Source organism: Nomascus leucogenys, chromosome 6 (assembly GCF_006542625.1).
Source record: "Nomascus leucogenys isolate Asia chromosome 6, Asia_NLE_v1, whole genome shotgun sequence".
Taxonomy (NCBI): domain Eukaryota; kingdom Metazoa; phylum Chordata; class Mammalia; order Primates; family Hylobatidae; genus Nomascus; species Nomascus leucogenys.
In genome coordinates, this window is record NC_044386.1 from 62,829,671 (window position 1) to 62,850,225 (window position 20,555).

At 43.3% G+C, this 20,555-nt stretch overlaps 1 protein-coding gene across 1 annotated transcript in view; it reads left to right on the top strand.

The window, feature by feature from the left end:
- The first annotated feature begins 5,590 nt into the window (after positions 1 to 5,590).
- The window catches only part of RASGRP1 (RAS guanyl releasing protein 1), a 76,410-nt gene continuing 61,445 nt past the window's right edge, over positions 5,591 to 20,555 (top strand). The window contains exons 1-2 of the mRNA XM_030814340.1: positions 5,591 to 5,807; positions 10,332 to 10,516. Of these exons, the coding sequence (XP_030670200.1) occupies positions 5,773 to 5,807; positions 10,332 to 10,516 (220 nt within the window). The 5' untranslated portion in view covers positions 5,591 to 5,772. The remainder of the gene's footprint in view (positions 5,808 to 10,331; positions 10,517 to 20,555) is intronic.

Consider the following 20,555-nt stretch of genomic DNA (forward strand, 5'->3'; position numbering starts at 1 on the left):
CCATCAGAGAATACTATAAATACTTCTATGCAAATAAACTAGAAGAAATGGATAAATTCCTGGACACATACACCTTCCCAAGACTAAACCAGGAAGAAGTCAAATCCCTGAATAGACCAATAACAAGTTCTGAAATTGAGGCAGTAATTAATAAGCTACCAACCAAAAGAAAGCCCAGGACCAGATGGATTCACCGCCAAATTCTACCAGAGGTACAAAGAGGAGCTGGTACCATTCCTTCTGAAACTATTTCAAACAATAGAAAAAGAGGGAATCCTCCCTACCTCATTTTATAAGGCCAGCATCATCCTGAGACCAAAACTGGCAGAGACACAATAAAAAAAGAAAATTTCAGGCCAGTATCCCTGATGAACATCGATATGAAAATCCTCAACAAAATACTGGCAAACAGAATCCAGCAGCACATCAAAAAGCTTATCCACCACAATCAAGTCGGCTTCATCCTCGGGATGCAAGGCTGGTTCAACATATGCAAATCAATAAATGTAATCCATCACATAAACAGAACCAATGACAAAAACCACACGATTATCTAAATAGATGCAGAAAAGGCCTTCAATAAAATTCAACACCCCTTCAAGCTAAAAACTCTCAATAAACTAGGTATTGATGGAACGTATCTCAAAATAATAAGAGCTATTTATGACAAACCTACAGCCAATATCATACTGAATGGGCAAAAGCTGGCAGCATTTCCTTTGAAAACCAGCACAAGATAAGGAGGCCCTCTTTCACCACCCATATTCAACATAGTATTGGAAGCTCTGGCCAGGGCAATCATGCAAGAGAAAGAAATAAAGGGTATTCAAATAGGAAGAGAGGAAGTCTAATTGTCTCTGTTTGCAGATGACATCATTGTATATTTAGAAAACCCCATCATCTCAGCCCAAAATCTCTTTAAGCTGATAAGCAACTTCAGCAAAGTCTCAGGATACAAAATCAATATGCAAAAATCACAAACATTCCTATATACCAATAATAGACAGAGAGCCAAATCATGAGTAAACTCCCATTCAGAATCACTGCTAAGAGAATAAAATACCTAGGAATACAACTTACAAGGGATGTGAAAGACCTCTTCAAGGAGAACTACAAACCACTGCTCAAGGAAATATGAGAGGACGAAAACAAATGGAAAAACATTCCATGCTCATGGATAGGAAGAATCAATATTGTGAAAATGGCCATACTGCCCAAAGTAATTTACAGATTCAATGCTATCCCCATCAAACTACCATTGACTTTCTTCACAGAATTAGAAAAACCTACTATAAATTTCATATGGAAGCAAAAAAGAGCCCGTATAGCCAAGACAATCCTAAGCAAAAAGAACAAAGCTGGAGGCATCATGCTACCTGACTTCAAACTATACTACAAGGCTACAGTAACCAAAACAGCATGGTACTGGTACCAAAACAGAGATATAGACCAATGGAACAGAACAGAGGCCTCAGAAATAATGCTACACATCTACAACCATCTGATCTTTGAGAAACCTGACAAAAACAAACAATGGGGGAAAGGATTCCCTATTTAATAAATGGTGCTGGGAAAACTGGCTAGCCATATGAAGAAAACTGAAACTGGACCCCTTTCTTATACCTTATACAAAAATCAACTTGAGATGGATTAAAGACTTAAACGTAAGACCTAAAATCATAAACACCCTAGAGGAAAACCTAGGCAATACCATTCAGGACATAGACATGGGCAAAGACTTCATGACTGAAACACCAAAAGCAATGGCAACAAAAGCCAAAATTGACAAATGGGATCTAATTAAACTAAAAAGCTTCTGCACAGCAAAAGAAAATATCATCAGAGTAAACAGGAAATCTACAGAATGGGAGAAAATTTTTGCAATCTACCCATCTGACAAAGGGCTAATATCCAGAATCTACAAAGAACTCAAACAAATTTACAAGAAAAAACAAACAACCCCATCAAAAAGTGGGGGAAGGATATGCACAGACCCTTCTCAAAAGACATTTATGTGGCCAAAAAACATATGAAGAAAAGCTCATCATCACTGGTCATTAGAGAAATGCAAATCAAAACTACAATGAGATACCATCTCATGCCAGTTAGAATGGCAATCATTAAAAAGTCAGGAAACAACAGATGCTGGAGAGAATGTGGAGAAATGGGAACGCTTTTACACTGTTGGTGGGAGTGTAAATTAGTTCAACCATTGTGGAAGACAGTGTGGCAATTCCTCAAGGATCTAGAACCAGAAATACCATTTGGCCCAGCAATCCCATTACTGAGTATATACCCAACAGATTATAAACCATTCTACTATAAAGACACATGCACCTGTATGTTTACTGCAGCACTGTTCACAATAGTAAAGACTTGGAACCAACCCAAATGCCCATCAATGATAGACTGGATAAAGAAAATGTGGCATATATATACCATGGGATACTATGCAGCCATAAAAAAGGATGAGTTCATGTCCTTTGCAGGGACATGGATGAAGCTGGAAGCCATCATTCTCAGAAAACTAACACAGGAAATGAAAACCAAACACCGCATGTTCTCACTCATAAGTGGGAGTTGAACAATGAGAACACATGGACACAGGGAGGGGAACATCACACACTGGAGCCTGTCTAGGGGTGGGAGCTAGGGAAGGGACAGCATTAGGAGAAATATCTAATGTAGATGACAGGTTGATGGGTGCAGCAAACCACCGTGGCACATGTATACCTATATTACAAACCTGCACGTTCTGCACATGTATCCCAGAACTTAAAGTATAATAATTTTTTTAAAAGCATGAATATTATCCTCATTAGCTACCTTACAAGAATGTTGTATTAAATGATGTATTTTGTGGAAAAAAAAAAGAAGAAGAAGTTTGTTCTTGAGGTCAGAGGTGCCTCATATAACACCAGGCAGACTAATCACATGGCCGATGATGAAAAGAGACATAGACAAACTTCTCATTTTTTAGATGTTTGGAAAATACTTATTGCTCAGGTAGGAGTAGCCAGAAAACCTCAAAAAAGAGCTCGAGGGGGCCCAGAAGCAGAATCAAATGCAAGTGAAGTGCAGAGTTCTCAGAAAGTCCAAGAGAAAAACACTCACCGGGCATATGTAGGCCTCTTTCTTTAGAAAACTCCGCAAGACTCATGTATTGAATGAATTAATAACCTCAGTTTCAACCATTTGTATGTATGTGGACTGTAGGTGTGCAGATGTGTGTAACTGCCTACATGTGCACTTAGTATTATGCATATATGTATATTTACATATAAATATAATGAGGCATTTACATAAAGGCATCCATTTGGCATACATACCTATGCATATGCAGTATAAGGCTGGATTATTCCCCTGCCACACACAAAGATTTTGCTGTCCAAAGACTCAGTGCAATGAACGGCATGGAAGGGGCTCTGTTTTCAAGGGTGAAGCAATAGAGAAATACTGACAGCCTCGGATAACCTGTGATGGGGATCCCACGAAAGCCGCCAGGGACAGCGCCAGTAAGCTTATCACTCCTGCCATAGACAGGGGACTTCAAAGAAAAACTGAAACCCTTTCTCCGGAAATAATCAGGAAGGATCTTATTTTCTTCTTTGAGGTCAGCACATTCTGCTTTTCAAAATCAAATCCACAGCAGTTTATGAGTAATGTCCCACATGTACTGCCTCAAGTTGGCAGCTGTGGAAGCTAAAGAAGCATAAGACCTGATTCTTGACCTCGGACAATTTACAGTTTAGTTGTGGAGGTAAGACAGGGACACAGAATATTATGTGGCAATTGAAAGCGTAAATATTATAGATTTAAGTAGGGTAAAGAGCTCATTCTGGAGTAGAGGCGTCCGTGAAAAGTAATTGTTCACCTGGTAATAAGAGAAGATCTCTGTGAACAAAGCCTAAGACTGCAAACTTAGGACTGTTGGGAGATAGACAGATAGATTCATATACAGATACAAATCTTTACCATCCTCAGACATCCGCCAACTTGGTTGTTTAGGTTGTAGGACTTACATGAGGAAGGGTGCATAATAGATGACTCTAAAAATGTTTGAGCCTTAGACCCAGTGAGTGAGAAAGGGTGTCATTATTTAATATTCTCCTGACATTCACCTGCCCCTTCTGCATCTGTGGCTGTAACTGAGGGCTTGGTTCATGAGGATTCTCTGGAGAAATTTCTTGCTGGTCTCAGTATCAAAAAAGGGGGATCTTCTCTTGAGCAATTTTGTTTTTGGTCTTGCACGTTTCAGGAATTGAACTTTAGACAAGGCCTCTCTTTAAACTTGACTGCTAGAAATGCAGGAGACAAATTTTGGTCCCACTTGTAGCAAGGGTATTTGACTCTACGAGATGCATTTATTTCAAATGATGTTCATTTTTGGCTCCATCTTGTGTGCCTCATTTTTCATTTCACACACTTCTTTTTGTAGGTTATGTGCTCTTGTAAGCTATCTTGAATTCTGTTTTAAGGACAAGGTCGCATATAAATATAAGGAAATATATAAATGAAACAGAGGAAGGCTTTAAAGTCCAGAACACTATGGCCAGGAAGACAACTATGACTGCGGCTAGAATTATGGTCTGTGGCGGTGATAATGAGTGTGTTATTAGGGCAGTCCAGCAGTGATTACAGGGAGTCAGACAGACCTCAGTCCAAGTCAGAGGTCTCTCTGCTGTTTATTAGTTGTATGATCTAAGGCATAGTATTCTCTGAACCTTCATTTTCTCATCTTTACAACAGTGATCTCTTTGTATCGGGGAGGGTGGATTAAATGAGGTAATGTATAGAAAGCACTTAGCACAACCGCACTCAATCATTAGCTATTGAGATTATCAGCACTATCACCTGGACAAGCAGCGGGTGGGCCGCCCCTCTTGGCCAGGTCTTCTGTGCACACTGACGTTGTATGAAAGCTGTCCCCACGTCTCCCACACCCACCGACGCCAGGCGGCCGCGTCTGGGCCAGGTAGGGATCACGCCTGTGGAGCGCACCTCCACACGGGCAGCCCTCGTCCAGGGCGCAGGGCACAGGGCACATGTCTACGGCCCAGTCCTGCAGACGGCTACCTAGAGACCCCAGTGCGCAGGTTAAGGCAACTTCACAACTGTCTTTCCGTTCCTTTCCCCTGCCGGACTCCGCGCTCTGATATATACAGGAGAGGCCCGCGAGGGGACAAGGGGACCTCACTGCAATGCTCCGAGCAGCGGCCGCAGGCAGCTGCGTGGAGGCTGTGGGTCGGCTGCGGGAAAGCGGGTCCCATGGGAGCCGCTAGGCGCAGCCCATTTCCCGAGCTCAGGTGGAGGTCGACGAGCACAGGTGCCCTGCAAGGCGCGGGCGTGGTAGCCGGGAGCCCCGCTCCTCTCCAACTCCCCTGAGACTTAACCCTTTGACCAAGAGAGGTCGACGGCGGGCAGGGGTGAGAGAACTGCGCGAAGCGCAGGCCAGGGCACCCGCGGAAAGGGGGCAGGTTTCGGGGAAGAGCGGCGGGGCGCCGCACGTTTCCTGCAGCCGCCAGCATCAGCGTGTCAGGTGGTTGCCGGGCGGGTGTGAGCGCGCGCGCGAGGCAGAGGGGGCGCGCTCGCACAAAGTTTGTGCCTGCGGTGCGCCTCGGTCGAGCTCGCCGGGCTCGAGGGCGGGCGGCCGGGGCTACGAGGCCCGGGGGGAGAGAGCCGGCAGGCGGCGGCGGCGGCGGTGGCGGCGGGGGCGATGCGCCGCGCCCGGCCGCGCTAGGTGAGCCGGCTCCGGGAGCGCGGGCCGCGGCCATGGGCACCCTCGGCAAGGCGAGAGAGGCTCCGCGGTGAGTAGAGGCGGCCGTGGCCCTCGGGAACGCCTGTGTCCTTTCTTGGGAAAGAGGCCCCTGCCCGCCGCCCCAACACCCCGAGGGCAGTTGAGGGCGGAGGGGGGCCGGGGTCGGCCGGAGTCCCGGGACACCAGCGCGACGGGCGGACGTGTCCAGAACGCCCGGCGCGCTGCGCCCGGGGTTTCGGGAAGGGAGCTGGGGCTGAGGGGCGGTGGAGGGGCGGCCGCGAGGCCAGAGCTCGTATGGTGAGATCTGCTAGGGCCGAAGCTCTTCGCGGAGCCGGCGCCAGCCAGCCGACCTCCTCCCCCACATCTCCCCGCCCGGCATCGGGACTCCCACTCGCGGACTTTCCGCGCTGCCCGCACCTGCTGGGGCGCTGGGCTCCGGCTGCGCCACCTGGCGGCCCCTCCCGACCCTTCCCAGAACGGCCGAGGGAGCTTGCAGGGAGCCCGCAGTGGTGGCACCGCTCGGTCGCCCCTGCCCCACGAAAGTTTCCCGATCCATGGGTCAGCGAAACGTACCGCCTTCCTAATGGGAAGCTGCATTCCTCTCCCCCCCACTATGATTCTATAGAGGGTCTTGGATAACAGAAGTTGAAGAAAGAGGGACAGTGAGTGAAAGGGCTCTTGGCCAGGCAGCTTTGAGTTTGTAGCCAAAGGACCAGAACTGGGCAACTGCATGGACAACGGCCTGGCCTCGGCGTAGGGGCTGGACAAGTTGTGCACTTCACAACTCCATTCACGTCGACACTGATGGGACTGTGCCTTGCACCACCATACCCAGTAGCGGCAGGAAGCTTGCGATGCTGGTCTTCCCGTGCTTATAATCCCAAGAACGAAGGGTTCTTGGCCCTGTATGCACGCCCTGCCTCTCCCCATCCAGGCATCTCCTGAGGGTCCACCACTGTACTTTGCACTAGATTCAGGAGGAGGAGTTCAGTACATTAAATTGAGTATTATAAGGGGGAGAGGACGGGACTGGAAGGAATCCACACCGGAAGTCAAGAGAGTCACCTTCCACTGCAGAGAAAGTTGTGGAAGTTCCAGTTCCCTTGCTCCATTTCATCTCTTACTTTTCTAGGCTGGATTTCATAAAAAGCTCAGCCTGAAACTGACCTCCACTGAGATATGCCTGGAGAGGATTTCACCTAAACCAGTTTATAGTTTTGACGGTCTCCTTCAGCAAACCTATGGGGCTTTGGTTACTTTTAGGCTTGGAAAACACCTTCAAGTTAATTTGTTTCTCTCGGGTTTTTTTTTTTTTTTTTTCATTTACAAGAAAACATTTGGCTATTGGTTTTTTTAAAAAAATATGCCTTTACAGACTCAGAGGCCATTCACTCTATGGATTGTTGAAACACCTTCGACCTGCCTATAATAAAGCATTTTATAAATCCTTGTCTACTCCCATTTCACCAGAAAAGGCAGAACGATTTCAGGATTTTTCACAAGGCAACCAGTTGAGAGAATATACAGCAAGAAAGCCAGGTTTCCTAGTCTATGGTGCAAATAATCCCCATCTTCTTAGAACTCTGAGGCTGTACTTTGGCTTTTAGTACTTTCTCTTCTCCCTGTTTTCTCATGCCCTAGCCCTCTGAGTCTCTGGGCTCCATACCTCCCAGATTGCTTTTGTCACCCCTTCTTCCCTTGTACTATCCTATACTTTACCCTGATCCCTCCTAGTTCTGGTAAAAGCATCAACCTTCAAGAATCCACTTATGAAACAAAGTGGTTTCTCTTACTGGTGACACTAGGAAACTTTACCAGAATTAGAAAACAGGGCAGGATTAGGAGTCTCGAATGGTCACTGTCACCAACCAAGAAAGAAAATGGAATTTTCCTTGAATCTGTAGCCACCTCCCCTCCACCCCTAGCAGGAATAGCTCTGTCTGTAGATAGACCCTCTAGTTGCAGTTGCCTCTTCTCCAAGGTCTAGGGAGTATTGTGGAAGGCCTGAGAGAAGGAGACTTCCACGATGAATGACTTTATTTTTTTTAAATCTTTCCCCTACTCTGCCTTTGGTGGAGGTCTTAATGGTGACAAAGGCAGCAGCTGGGGCAGAAAGCCGAGTAATCCCAGCAGTGGCTATGTAGCCCCAGGTGTAGAGAGTTGTTAGTGCTTCCAGGAAGGGAAGGGCGCCCACCTGGGGTGCACAGCATGGGCCATAAGGGGCTGGCTTCTAGCCTGTCTCTGCAGTGGTGGCCAGGCACGTTGCTCCTCTGATTCTGGACCTCCACACTGTAGAAGAGGGGTTTGGAAAATGACCATAAAGAGTCTGTCCAGCTCTAGGGACCTGAGGACAGTTCTGAGGGCCTGCAAAAGGAATATGGGCTGAGATTCGGGCTTTACATTACCAAATATGCTTTTGAAGGATTTTACTTTCATTTTAAATTGAATTGACCTTTTCAGCCTCTCTGTGATGGTCTACTGCTAATCCTGATGTTGTGAAATGTGCAGAGTTCCATGCACAGTAAATATTTATTAAATGAATAAAACCAGAGAGGTGCTGGGTACAAATCTCAGGTTTATTATATATAAGTTTTATAACCTTGGCTATGTCACTTACCCTTTTTTAGATTCAGTTTCAGCATCATGAGATGGGGATAACATCCTTTTGGGCTGTAAGCCTCAAGACAGGGTCAATCCCCAGCACAGTACCTGCCATAGCATAGGTACTCAATTCATGTCACCATTATTATTTTGTTTTTAGAGACTGATCCAATTCTGGGGCTGTCACAGGGCCTGTTTGAAAATCCATTATGGCCAGAAACTTGAGTCCTGTACCACCGACTTGATCTTTCAGGAATTACTGCCTAGTGCCCAATAACCAATTGTTGATTCAATTTCACTGGACCTGCACCAGGTCAGAATAGAGCCGAGCGGCCACTGCAGACCAGCACCCTGGAGCTAGTTTGAAACAACCTGAAGGGCCAGGGTGCCCCTGCACAGGTCTAGCTGTGTACTGAGTGGCCCCACAGTTCAGTTATACACCGTCTCTTAGCAGGCTGGTTTCCCAAAACCCACATGTGCCTAGCATTTTATTTTGATCTAAGCACTTCTTCAGCCCCTTTGGTTGAGATTATATCCTGTCAGAGCAGCTTTCCCAGACACACTCCCTCAAACTGCCTCTTTCTCTTCTGGGAACACCATGCTTCTTACTCTTGACACTCATAGAACACTTATTTAACATTTATATAGCTTTCTTTTCGTTATCTCAGTCTGATTCCTCAGCTATATTTTTGTATTAAGGAACTTCTAGACGACCATTACGTAACAACAGCAACTAGTATGTAATGAGTATATAAAGTACCCTCACCTAGACTATCTCACTGTGGTGTTCTCTGGCCAATCACAATGCCTTACTCATAGAATAAACGCTTAGAGATTAACTGATGCCATTATGCATTTATCATAGATAGTGAGTAAAGTTACACTTCTGAGGTACTTTTTTTCCACAGTAGAGGAGAATTAACTAAATGCTCAAAAGAGTTACCAGCAACACTCATCACTATTAAACCATAAAAGATTATAGATATGGATCTGTGTGTGTATGTGTATTTTTTAATGGAGAGGACAATAAACTTCCCAAATCATTTTGCAGAATGACTTGTACTGATGAGGTCATGACCAGAGATAGAGCTGCGTGTGAGCAGATCAAAGTCCACTGGACTCTTAAGCCATTTCTAGATCCAAACTTGCCCTTTTACACTGAGTTCTGGAACAGCGCTCTCACAGCTCTGCTTTCTGTTTTAATCAGGACCCAAGTAAGGATTTGAAAAAATGATGTTTAGTAACAAAAATGACTCATAATGGTTACCTATATTATCAACCATGAAAAACAAGATCTTAAAACCAACTAAGATTTGTAAGAAAGGCAGGACTCACTTAAAATCTAAACACCACCATCATCACCCCTCACTTCCTGCACTTGGGTCCTCAGTCTTTGACTTCTCCCCTAAGGTCCTTAACGATGATTCTGAGGCTGCCTGACCTTGTGTAGTATCTCAGGTACTGCTCAAGATTAATGAAGTTAGCCAAAGATGATCTCGAACTCCCGACCTCAGGTGATCCACCTGCCTCGGCCTCCCAAGGTGCTGGGATTACAGACGTGAGCCACCATGCCCGGCCAAAGTTAGCCAAAGAAACAAATGTAAACAATTTTTAAGATTCAAGTCAGTGGCTTAGTAGCTGAAAAAATATATATATTGCTGGGAGCTAAGGACTGCCAAGATAGTCTTGCCTCTGCCATTCCCCTTCAGGAACTGGGAGACAGTAGGACAGAGCAATCCTAGTGCCAGGATGAAGAGCCCTAGTTGCAACCCTGAAATCTCACCTTTGCTGGGGAGATGTCTCTTTAATAGCCAACCAGTCGTTTGGTGCATTTGCCAAGTGGGAGGGGTATGGCTTCTATCAGCCCAACTCCTGAGATTAATTGTCTTATCTCCATTCCCTTCCTCTCCAATCTGCCTTCAGAGCGTGGAGCTGCCAGTTTGTCCCCTCACTGCCTTCTCTCTTTCCCCAGGAAACCTTCCCATGGCTGCAGAGCTGCCCCTAAAGCAAGACTAGAGGCAAAGCCAGCCAACAGCCCCTTCCCCTCCCATCCCAGCTTGGCCCAGATCACCCAGTTCCGAATGATGGTGTCTGTGGGACATTTAGCCAAAGGAGCCAGCCTGGACGATCTCATTGACAGCTGCATTCAATCTTTTGGTAAGTTGGCTAACTGCCCACAGGCATAAAAATCACTCTATTACTTTGTTCTTCCTTTAAAAGTGCTTTACAGAACAGCAATCTAGATTGTATTTTGGCTTTAAAAATAGCTTTTGAGCCTTTGAAATGTTGGAGACAGTCTGCAGAGCCTATGGCACATGACTATGTGGGTGTAATAGGTCGTGATGAGAAGTGCAATTTTAAAGTGAGAAAAGTTAGGAGAGTTTGCATTTCCATTTTTCTTAGGATGGAGGTTTTTCTTGTGATGAAAAATATCATAAAATGATATTGTGCATCTGGTGCTTTGAGACTTTTCTGTCCTTGCCTTCTTGGGGCACATAAAGACTGTTACATGAGCAAACTTTGTTATCAAACAGAAATTGGAATCATTTGGAGGAATAAAGTCCCAATAATTCCCCTTGCAATCTGGAGGGCAGATGTGGTGGAATAGGAAAGGACTGGGTAAAGCCAGGAGGTTTGTGACGAGAAGACACTGGTTAATAAATGTTGCAATGCAGGGTCAAGGGGCTGAGAAATAAATGTGGACACACACATTTCAGATGCTGCACTCTGTCAGCACCTTTGCTCACCATGAGGGAGGCACAGCTTAGTGCAGCCGTCAAGCAATTATCTGAAAAGATTTTTTTAAATGTTATAAGCGTGGTGTATTTTTGGATTTTTATTTGTGAAATAGTGATTGAAAAGTACTGAATATTTCCTCCCAAAAAATGATTAAAATTGATGGATTTCAATGAAATCATTGAATTCAAAGATTTCCAGCTTCCTCTTCCTCCTGTGGACTCCTTTTTGTATCCCTCCGTCTCCCACGGTGAAGCAGAGGAGCCTGTGTGGCACAGCTCAGACATACCAACCCCCGCCAGCCTACCCCAACCCTGGGAGGCTCCTGGGAATCTAAGCGAGGCTTAATCAGATCCTAGGCAGCTCAGGATCCATGAGATCTCAGAATGACGGACTAGTGGCTGTGTGTGTTAAGTGTTTGCTCAGACCTTATGTATAGAATTGGGAAATACTTGACATGTTAGGGATATTCATTTAGAACAATTTAGTACGGCATTGAACAGTTTCAACTATTTCAACATTGGTTTAAAGTAATGGTTCTCAAACATTAGAGTGTCAGAATCACACATGGAGGCTGTTTTTTGTTTGTTTCTTTGTTTTTTTTTTGTTTTTTTTAGCACATATTGCTGGGCCCCATCCCCACAGTTTCTACTCCAGTAGGTCTGGGGTGGGGCACAAGAATTTGCATTTCTAACAAGTTCCCAGGCCATGCTGATGCATCTGACCCAAGAACCGCACTTCGCGAATCATTGCTTTAAAGTGCTGTTTGTTGTAGACCTTAACTTGGAAAAGAGGAAGAATTTTTAGTATTACTAGTTTAGCATTAAATTTTCATTAGATTTCTCTTTATTTTATACTTCAATCTTATTTCACACTTTAATATTTCAGTTAAGATGAATCTGGGAGCAGAACGAATGGCTTTCTATTTCAAAATAATGTCCTTAGAAAATATGCTGCGAGGAGATAAACTAGAGGACAGTGGAGACCGGGGAGGCGCGGCTGACATGGGGCCATTATTCGTCATGTACTCCACTCTCACTTCCTTCCCAACCTGAATAAACTGCGAGGTTCCTTACACCATTTCAGCAGTCAGATTTACTCGGCTTTAGCAGGCCACCGTGACTATTTTCTGAATAAGGATTTTTCTTCTTTCTGTTTCACTATTGAAAAAAAGAGGGACGAGAAACGTGTTTATCACACCACTTTCCTTCCTTCCATGCCTGTTGTGCAACTGCCGGCCGAGTTCAAGACTGTTTTTCTAATCTTCAAAGAATCGTGATATCAACCTGAAAAATACATGACTGATTCTGAAGTCCTTCCCCCCAAGTAACGAAGCCTAATTCAATCCCCTTAACAGACCCCCCAAAGGCAACGATAATTTATTGTGTTCTGGAATATGTTGAACTGAAAAAAGTGGCTTAAAATCCCAAAGCCGTAAAAGTCCCATTGAGTCTAACAGTCTTTTATCCATTGTCAAGCAGCATTGATTAAGCCCTTAATTGTATCTGACACTGTGCTAGGCAGTGCTCAAGAAGAATTACAGCGACCAAACTCTCCCTTCCATTAGAGCTTACAACACCTGAGAAACATACTGTTCAGGAAATATATATATATATACACACACACATATATACAAAGGACAAAGGACAGGGTGTGTATATATATGTGTATATATATATATATATATATATATATATATATATACACACACATATACAAAGGACAGGGTGATATATACCGAAGGTATGCAGGAAGAGTAAGTTTTTATACCATGTAGAGTTTGAGTAAGTGCACTTCATGGGTGAGGACACAGGTCAAGGAGAACAGCCACCATTTGTTTAAGTCCCTCACGGCGCAAGGGAATGCTGCAGGAAGTCAGTAAGGTAAGATCTCAGGGTTTTGTGTATTATGTACTGCAGAGTTTCTCATCACAGTACATGAAAGAGGCAAAAAAGAAAAGACGCTCTGTGTCTGGAAGGAACAGAAGCCAGCACCTTTTGTCTGTCTCTCTTCTTGCTCTTTGGTTATCAGTTGACCCATCTATGGGGCTGGGACATGGAAATTGGGCTACAGAGGAAATGGAGCGAGGAATCAGCAGCAGACTTTATGACAGAGAAAAGCCCATAGCAAAATATATGCCTGTGCTTCCGTAGGTCTCTTTAAGAGGTGATCTGACAGTAGAACAGAGTGAGGCTATGCTTCTCCTGAAGCTTACCTTACTGGTTAGTTTCTCAGGTTTGTACAGAAAAGTGGTGCTTTAGATTAAAGCAGTCTAGCTAGCTTTTTATTAATGAGTTTAGATGTCTTCTCATTTTAAACCCATGAAAAACTGTACAGAAGTGTGGAGGGGAAATTATTATCATTATTATTATTGGCACTCTTTTGCCTCAGACCCTAATTTCAGCTACTCCACCAAGCAACTTGAATAAAAGAGGGAAAGAAACTGTTTTAAAGAGAAAGACTGAATAATTGTTAATTTAGTTTCTACTGCCTCTCCACCTCACCTTCTTGCTTCCAGGAGGTTTGAATTGGCTACAGCTGTGCTGTCCAATGCACTAGCCACATGTGGCTATTTTCATATACATTTCAATTAAAGTTAAATGTAAGATTTCGTTTCTAAGCCTCACCAACCATAGGTGAAGTGTGCAATAGCCACAAATGGCACCTACTGTTGGACAGAGGAGAGAGCATTTCCATTGTTGCAAAAAAGTCAGCTGGACAGTGCTGGAGAGGGTAGATGGTTGTCTCAAAGGAAAAAAGAATAGATTTTCTGCAAACTGTAGGATTTGCATTTTGCTAGTATTTCTAGATAAGAGTCTGAAAATTGCTTAAAGCATTGTGGGCATTCAGAAGTCTCACTGATGGCTATCTCTTTAGCATTATTAACCATTAATTACCACCCACACTGTTCTCAGAAGAAGGACTTATATTGCTTTTAAGGGCAGTGGCCAGTACGTATAAATTAAGAGCACTTTCGAAGGCCTCTAGCAAGCCTCTCAGTGTCACATACAAGGTTACAGATCTGTGACTAGAAACTTACGGCCTTGAGTCATAGATCATTGCTTTAACCATGAAACAACCCACTCCCGCCTTCTGTTCTAACCAGAGGTCATGCTTTACATTCTCAGCATATTATTGCTAGTTAATCCTCTCTTCAGCTGAGCATAATAAGGCAAATCATCACAACCTGGTTACACTTATGTCAAATATATGTGAATCACACCATCTGTTTCAGAGGTAGAAAAGACCTATGAGATCATCTGGGCTTTTAATTTTTTTCCCTTTACAAGAGGGCCACCAGCATTTGGGGCCAAATGGAAGCCTTCAAATGTCTGAATTCACAAAGCTCTTTCCTTGTCTCCCTCTCAGTGCAAGACAACTTCTGACAGCATCGGAAAGAAAACTGCACACCTGCCTCAGAAAGGGCCCCCCTGACACACACACACAACAACCCACCCCAGCAAGCAGACCTCCTACTCCCAGTGAGACGTGGGAAGAAACTCCATGTTTCATCTTACCTGTTAGTGTGAAGGGAAATGCTTCCTAATATCTTCTATTTATGGACTGTCTTATTTTTTCTTAGAGTTCCATTTGTATTGATTTTCTTTTACACTGAGAACAGCTCTGAAATAGGCAGGTCAGATATTACTCTCTCCATTGAACAAACAGGAAAATAAACCTTTAAGAATTGAAAGAATTTGCCTTGTGCCCCCAGTCTCAAGAGAGGATGTGCTGCTCCCGTTCTCCTTCCCCTACCTCTAGCAGCCACTTGCAACCTGGGTTGGGGCAAGCCTGGGTCTCTCTCCTAAGACAGCCCTTCCTACACTCAGGGGAGACCTGCATGCCACATAGGACAGGCCTGCACCCAGTGCCCACCCTTCTGCAGTCCTGGTGTCTCCCCAGTTAGAAGTGAAACTCCATTCACTGTAAGAAATGTTGATTGGACCCCATCTACATACCAGGTGTCTGCCTGATATTCTCTATTGAGCAAAGTGTGAATCAGTGAATTCCTGTGTGAATTGTACTAATGCTATCCAAAGACCTTCCAAACTAGAAATACCCCAGAACTAATAGGTATGTTTTCTCCACCATGGAGCAGTTGGATATTAAAAGCATTTTATAGGCCTCAGCTTATTGAAAGTAAAACATTCCATCTGTTTTTAAAATGGGAGCCACAAAAGGCAAACACACACTCAGGGCCATAGCCCTCTCCGTAACAAAGGAAAGATTAGGTATTTCTTACCACTCTGCAACTTGGTCTGTGCACCAAAGCAAGGTGCCCAGAGGGCACCAGGAGCATAAGACCAGAAGCCAAGGGCCATGACATCATTGGGGATGTAGACCCAGTAACAGGCAACACCAAAGAACAAAGTCAGTTATAGTGTCAGGAAGGGGCCGAAGCCTTAGCCACTGTTGATGGCAGGCCCTGTGTGAAGAACACAGCTCTCCCAGAAGCCTCCTCAGTGGAACCCCGCAGTCACTGGTAGTCGTGGCTACAAGATTTCACGTGTAAAGGATGGTCCTTGGGGGCACTTGCATCCTGAGGCTTCTAGTCATCAGAGCAGCTCCCAGGCTGCTCTTAGCCCTCTAGAATGAATTAGCATTATTCTAAGACTGGACACTATTTATTCCAAGGAGGACTTTGCTGCATCTTTGATGAGCAGGCATCACCAGTCACCCATGCTGGTCTGCCCTCTCATGAGCATGGGTTTCTGTGACTGCCGGGCCTGAGAAAGGAGGAGATGGGAAATCCCCTCCATTCATATCTGTGCTCTCCTGCTTGGCGGTGTTTGTTGCAGGCCCCGCTGTAGAGAATAGAGGCAATGCTTATGCGTAAGTTAGACAGTGTCTCAGGAATTCTGAGCGGTTCGATTCAGTAAAGCCATCCAGAGAGATGAGTTTTAGTGCTGAGAGAGCTGGAGACAGACAGACAGTGGACGGACAGTAGTTTAACACTTACTATGGACTCTGTAGGGTCCTGAGCCTTTACCTAACTTGACCCAATTAATCCTCCCAACAACCCTATTAGGTGGTTGTTATTTTGCTCCTTTAACTAATAGAGAATTGTGGCTCAGGGAAGTTAAATGACCTGTGGAAAGTAGTTCAGCTCATTAGTGAGAGAGCTGCTGAGATGTGAACTCTGGTCAGTCTTCCCCCGAGGTTTACGTTCTTTCTGCTATTCCAGAGATTCTCCAACTTTGGCATGAGGAATAATCAGGGAGTGTGTTGAACATTCAAATTCCTCACAGTCAACCCCAGAGATTGCCATTCGGCCAGCAGTCACTGGTTTTGATGGAGGTGACCCATGAATGGATGTTGAGAAATACTGTCGTATAGCACACTTGCTTCCTGAACATCCCAGATCATTTTTCTCAGGCATCCTAGGAAAACCTGAAGGGCACAAATCTTCAGGGAAGCAGTAGAGCATATAGGTTTTTCAGCTATGTGAACTAGAAAAGCACATGGTGAAGCCAGCCTCTTGGAGATCTCTAAAGCAATCCAGCCAGATCTAATGAGATCCCTGCCTAAGAGCAGGTGTGAAACCCTGGGAGCACTTCTATCAGATTTTCCTGCATTCCTGTCTCTTCTCAACTGCAGTAAGCCCCCTACAAAACGTACAGCCTGTCTGTCTGTTGGCTATGTAAATAGAATGTGGATGTCTGTTACAATTACCGTTTGATTCTTGCATTCAAAGGCCATATTCCTAGTGTACATTTCCACCTTTATTCAACACTCCAGTTTCCTATGGTGCTGGGAGGGTCTACTCCCTAACTCATGCCCATCCCCATGGGTCAGAAGACTACAGTAGTGGCTTAGCTGGGGAAGAATTGGGGAGTGCTTCTCCTGAGTACTTACCCAAAAGTACTACTTTGGCAGCAGATTATGTAAGGCAATATGTTGACCTGAAGTTTATGAAGTCTGTGATGAAAACACATTGGGAAACTGTGTGAAAGCAAAAACAGTCTTTTCAGTAATTGACAGAAACAGCTGTGTTGGACCCTGAGACCCCTGGAGAAGGTCATCTACAGTTCAGGCCCCAGCCGCAGCCCACCTGCTGATGTTAGAACTTGTCCACTCCTGCCCGGAACAATTACAGCTGCTGTGTCTCGTTCTGGAGTTACAGTGAGCTTTGGCTGCAACCTAGTTGGGGTTGCCCTAGAGTGGCTGGAAGGAAAAGAACAGGGAAAGAGTGAGAATGTAAGCAGGGCCAGCTTCCTGGGCACGCCACCTCTGAAGGCCCACAGGTTCCCATGCTTGGTTTAATGCTGTCACAGTCTTGAAATTTTTAATAATTTTTGAATAAGGGACTATCATTTTTAATTGCACTGGGTCCCACCAACTATGTAGTCAGAGGTCTGTGTAAGAGCCACAAGACCAGAAGGCAAAACTAATTTGCCATGTGTTGAAGACACATAGAACGATGTGGATTTATGTCTTAATTTTTTTCTTCATAGATGCAATTGTGAAACAAAAATTATTTCATTATCTCCTAGCAGTGGTGTGCTTGGCTGGCTCATACCAGCTCACAAGAGCAGATTGTTAAATTTTCAGGAATTTTGCAAGCTAGTTGTTAAATACAGCCATGATTGAAAATTAAGTTATATATGCTTACAATTAAATTATATTAAAAACAAAGATAAGAAATACTGAAAACTCACCACTTCCTAATTCATATTATCTTTGCTTTTGAGGTTATGTCTGTTATGTCTACCTGGTACAAATGCTATATAATGGTATGCTAGCATTCATCTTTTCCCAGCTCCGTGTTCAGTGAAGTCATGTTAGTAGCTTGTTAGTAGTCTGTTGGGAGTATTTACACCGTGGAAATCGACAAACATCACTAATCAGGGCTTCCTTTTCAATCCCACCCCTGGAGAGCCCATTGTTTTTTTTTTTTTTTTTTTTTTGAGACGGAGTCTCGCTCTGTCTCCCAGGCTGGGGTGCAGTGGCGCAATCTCGGCTCACTGCAAGCTCCGCCTCCCGGGTTCACGCCATTCTCCTGCCTCAGCCTCTCCGAGAAGCTGGGACTACAGGCGCCCGCCACCACGCCCGGCTAATTTTTTTTTGTATTTTTAATAGAGACGGGGTTTCACTGTGGTCTCGATCTCCTGACCTCGTGATCCGCCCGCCTCGGCCTCCCAAAGTGCTGGGATTACAAGCGTGAGCCACCGCGCCCAGCCTGAGCCCATTGTTAAACATTTACCAGCACACCACTGTCTCCTAGATATAGAGGGTGCTTACATAACAAAATGTTGAGGTGGGAAGGGACCCCAAAAGCTGGGATTTCTATTTTTTATCTCTTAATTAAGAGAAAGTAATAATTCTGCTATTATTTTGCTTTCATCTATGTTTTTTATAAAACAACCTCTCCATGTGTTCTTCAAAGGAAAGGAACAATGGACCTTAGAGATAAGGAAATCATGTATCAGTGCGGTTGAGAAGTTTTCTTAAAGAAGTGACAATGGAACATGAAAACAGCATAAGAGATTCTCATTCTGAAGTCAAAGTTATTTTGTGTTTTTATTCACCTCTAAAATATCTCTAAGATTAACCAGCCTTGTTTCTGATCAACCCTCAATTTTGTGAACTTTTGTTCTTCATGTATTATATGCTATCTCTATTTTGATTTCTGATTCCATCTGCTTAATCATTTGCCTTCATTACCCACTGCATAGTAACAGGCACTATTGGTGTATATAACCAAGCTTTTCTTGAGTATGTTTTCATAAGTTTGTTTGCCTACTGTATTTCCAGTTTTATGAACGGTCTGTTCATATCCTTTGCCTATTTATCACTTGCTGCTTAATGCTTTTATTATTAGAGGCGTGCAAAAGCTTTTTATATAAAAAGCTGTTAACTCTTTGAATATCATTTACTATAGGCATTTTTTTCCTATTCTCATTTTCATTTTTATGTTGGTTTTGATATTGTCATGTATAGAAACTTTGTATTTTTATGTGTTTAAATTTGCCCGTTTCTATTTAGCTTTTTAAAATTCTAAACCTTAAAAAAATCCCTATTCCAAAGATTTAATTAATAGTCCATTGTCATTTTAATCACAGTTTTACTTAATCCAGTGTCTAATTCCGTATCATACATTGTCGTGGATGATCAATACAAGCTTGTCAATAAGTTATTGCTGGCGAAAAAGAAGCCTTCAGTTTTGTTTCTGAGATTGGCTTTTCCTTAAAACCACAGCGCTTGGACCGGTCACTTTGTAACTCAGAGCCTCCGTTTCTCGCTGTGATATCATTGAAATGATTTCTGAGACTTAAAGTGTCTGGAAGAAGGTGTAATGGGGTGTCTCCATCATGATATTAAACTTGAAGAAAGTCCTTCAGGAATTTGCATATTTTAAGAATGTGCTTTTGGATGTATTTGAAGAGTCAATATTCTTAGGAAAGAGTCTTGGAAACCCAACAAATTTTTAACAAATTTTTCTAACTCAGTCTTTAAAAATTATTAATATAGACTGTTTCTTGTTCTTACATAGACTTTGTGGTAAGATACACATAACATAAGATCAACCACTAGCATAGACTTTTAAAATACTATTTTACTGATAGCTAACTTTCGAGCATTTACTATGAAAACCACAGTGTTTATGTTAATATTTTACATATGTAGTCTCATTTAGTTCCCATTATGTTATAAGTTCTTGTATTTACAAAGATCTAACTGTCCCTCAGCCTTTATACTTACTTTATAAATGTTAATAACTTTTAAAATTATTCATGTTCACCATAGAGAACATAGAAAATACAGACTGGCAAAAAGAAGAAAATTACCGTCACTCATTTTACCATCAAGAGCAAGATAAGCACTATCAACTTTCTTGGGTGTGCCTTTCTTGATTCTCATCTATGGATATTTACGTGTATTATAATCACAGTAACTTTTTGGTAATAAACTCACTATAACTTTTTGCTTCCCATAATTTATATCTTAAACAATTTTGATCTTGAAATCAATATTATTATTTATAAAGAGGTATGCTAGCACACAAGGTTGCTCTTCTATTTTGAAATTGATTTTTTAAAAATAATTCTGCTTAGTCCCTTCAAATATAGGACATAAAAGTGAAGGTTGCTTGGCAACTGAAATGATGGTAATGAGGAATTAAAGACATTACAAGAAAAGAAGAGTACTCAGTTATTTTCAATGCTGCATGCTAATTGCAGTAACTATGGCTGATTACAGTTGTAATAAATGAAGGCAACATAAAATGTCCATTAAAAATTCTTCATGTGAACTTTTATTTTGTATCACAGTGAAAGTGAGATGGGGTTTGTTGAAGAGAAACTTTATTTTCAGAAACAAGAAAAGATCTTTTGTCTGTATTAACTTTTTTTCTTTTTTTTTTGAGAAAAGAGTCTCACCCAGGCTGGAGTATGGTCGTGTGATCTTGGCTCACTGCAACCTCCGCCTCCTGGGTTCAAGCGATTCTCGTGCCTCAGCC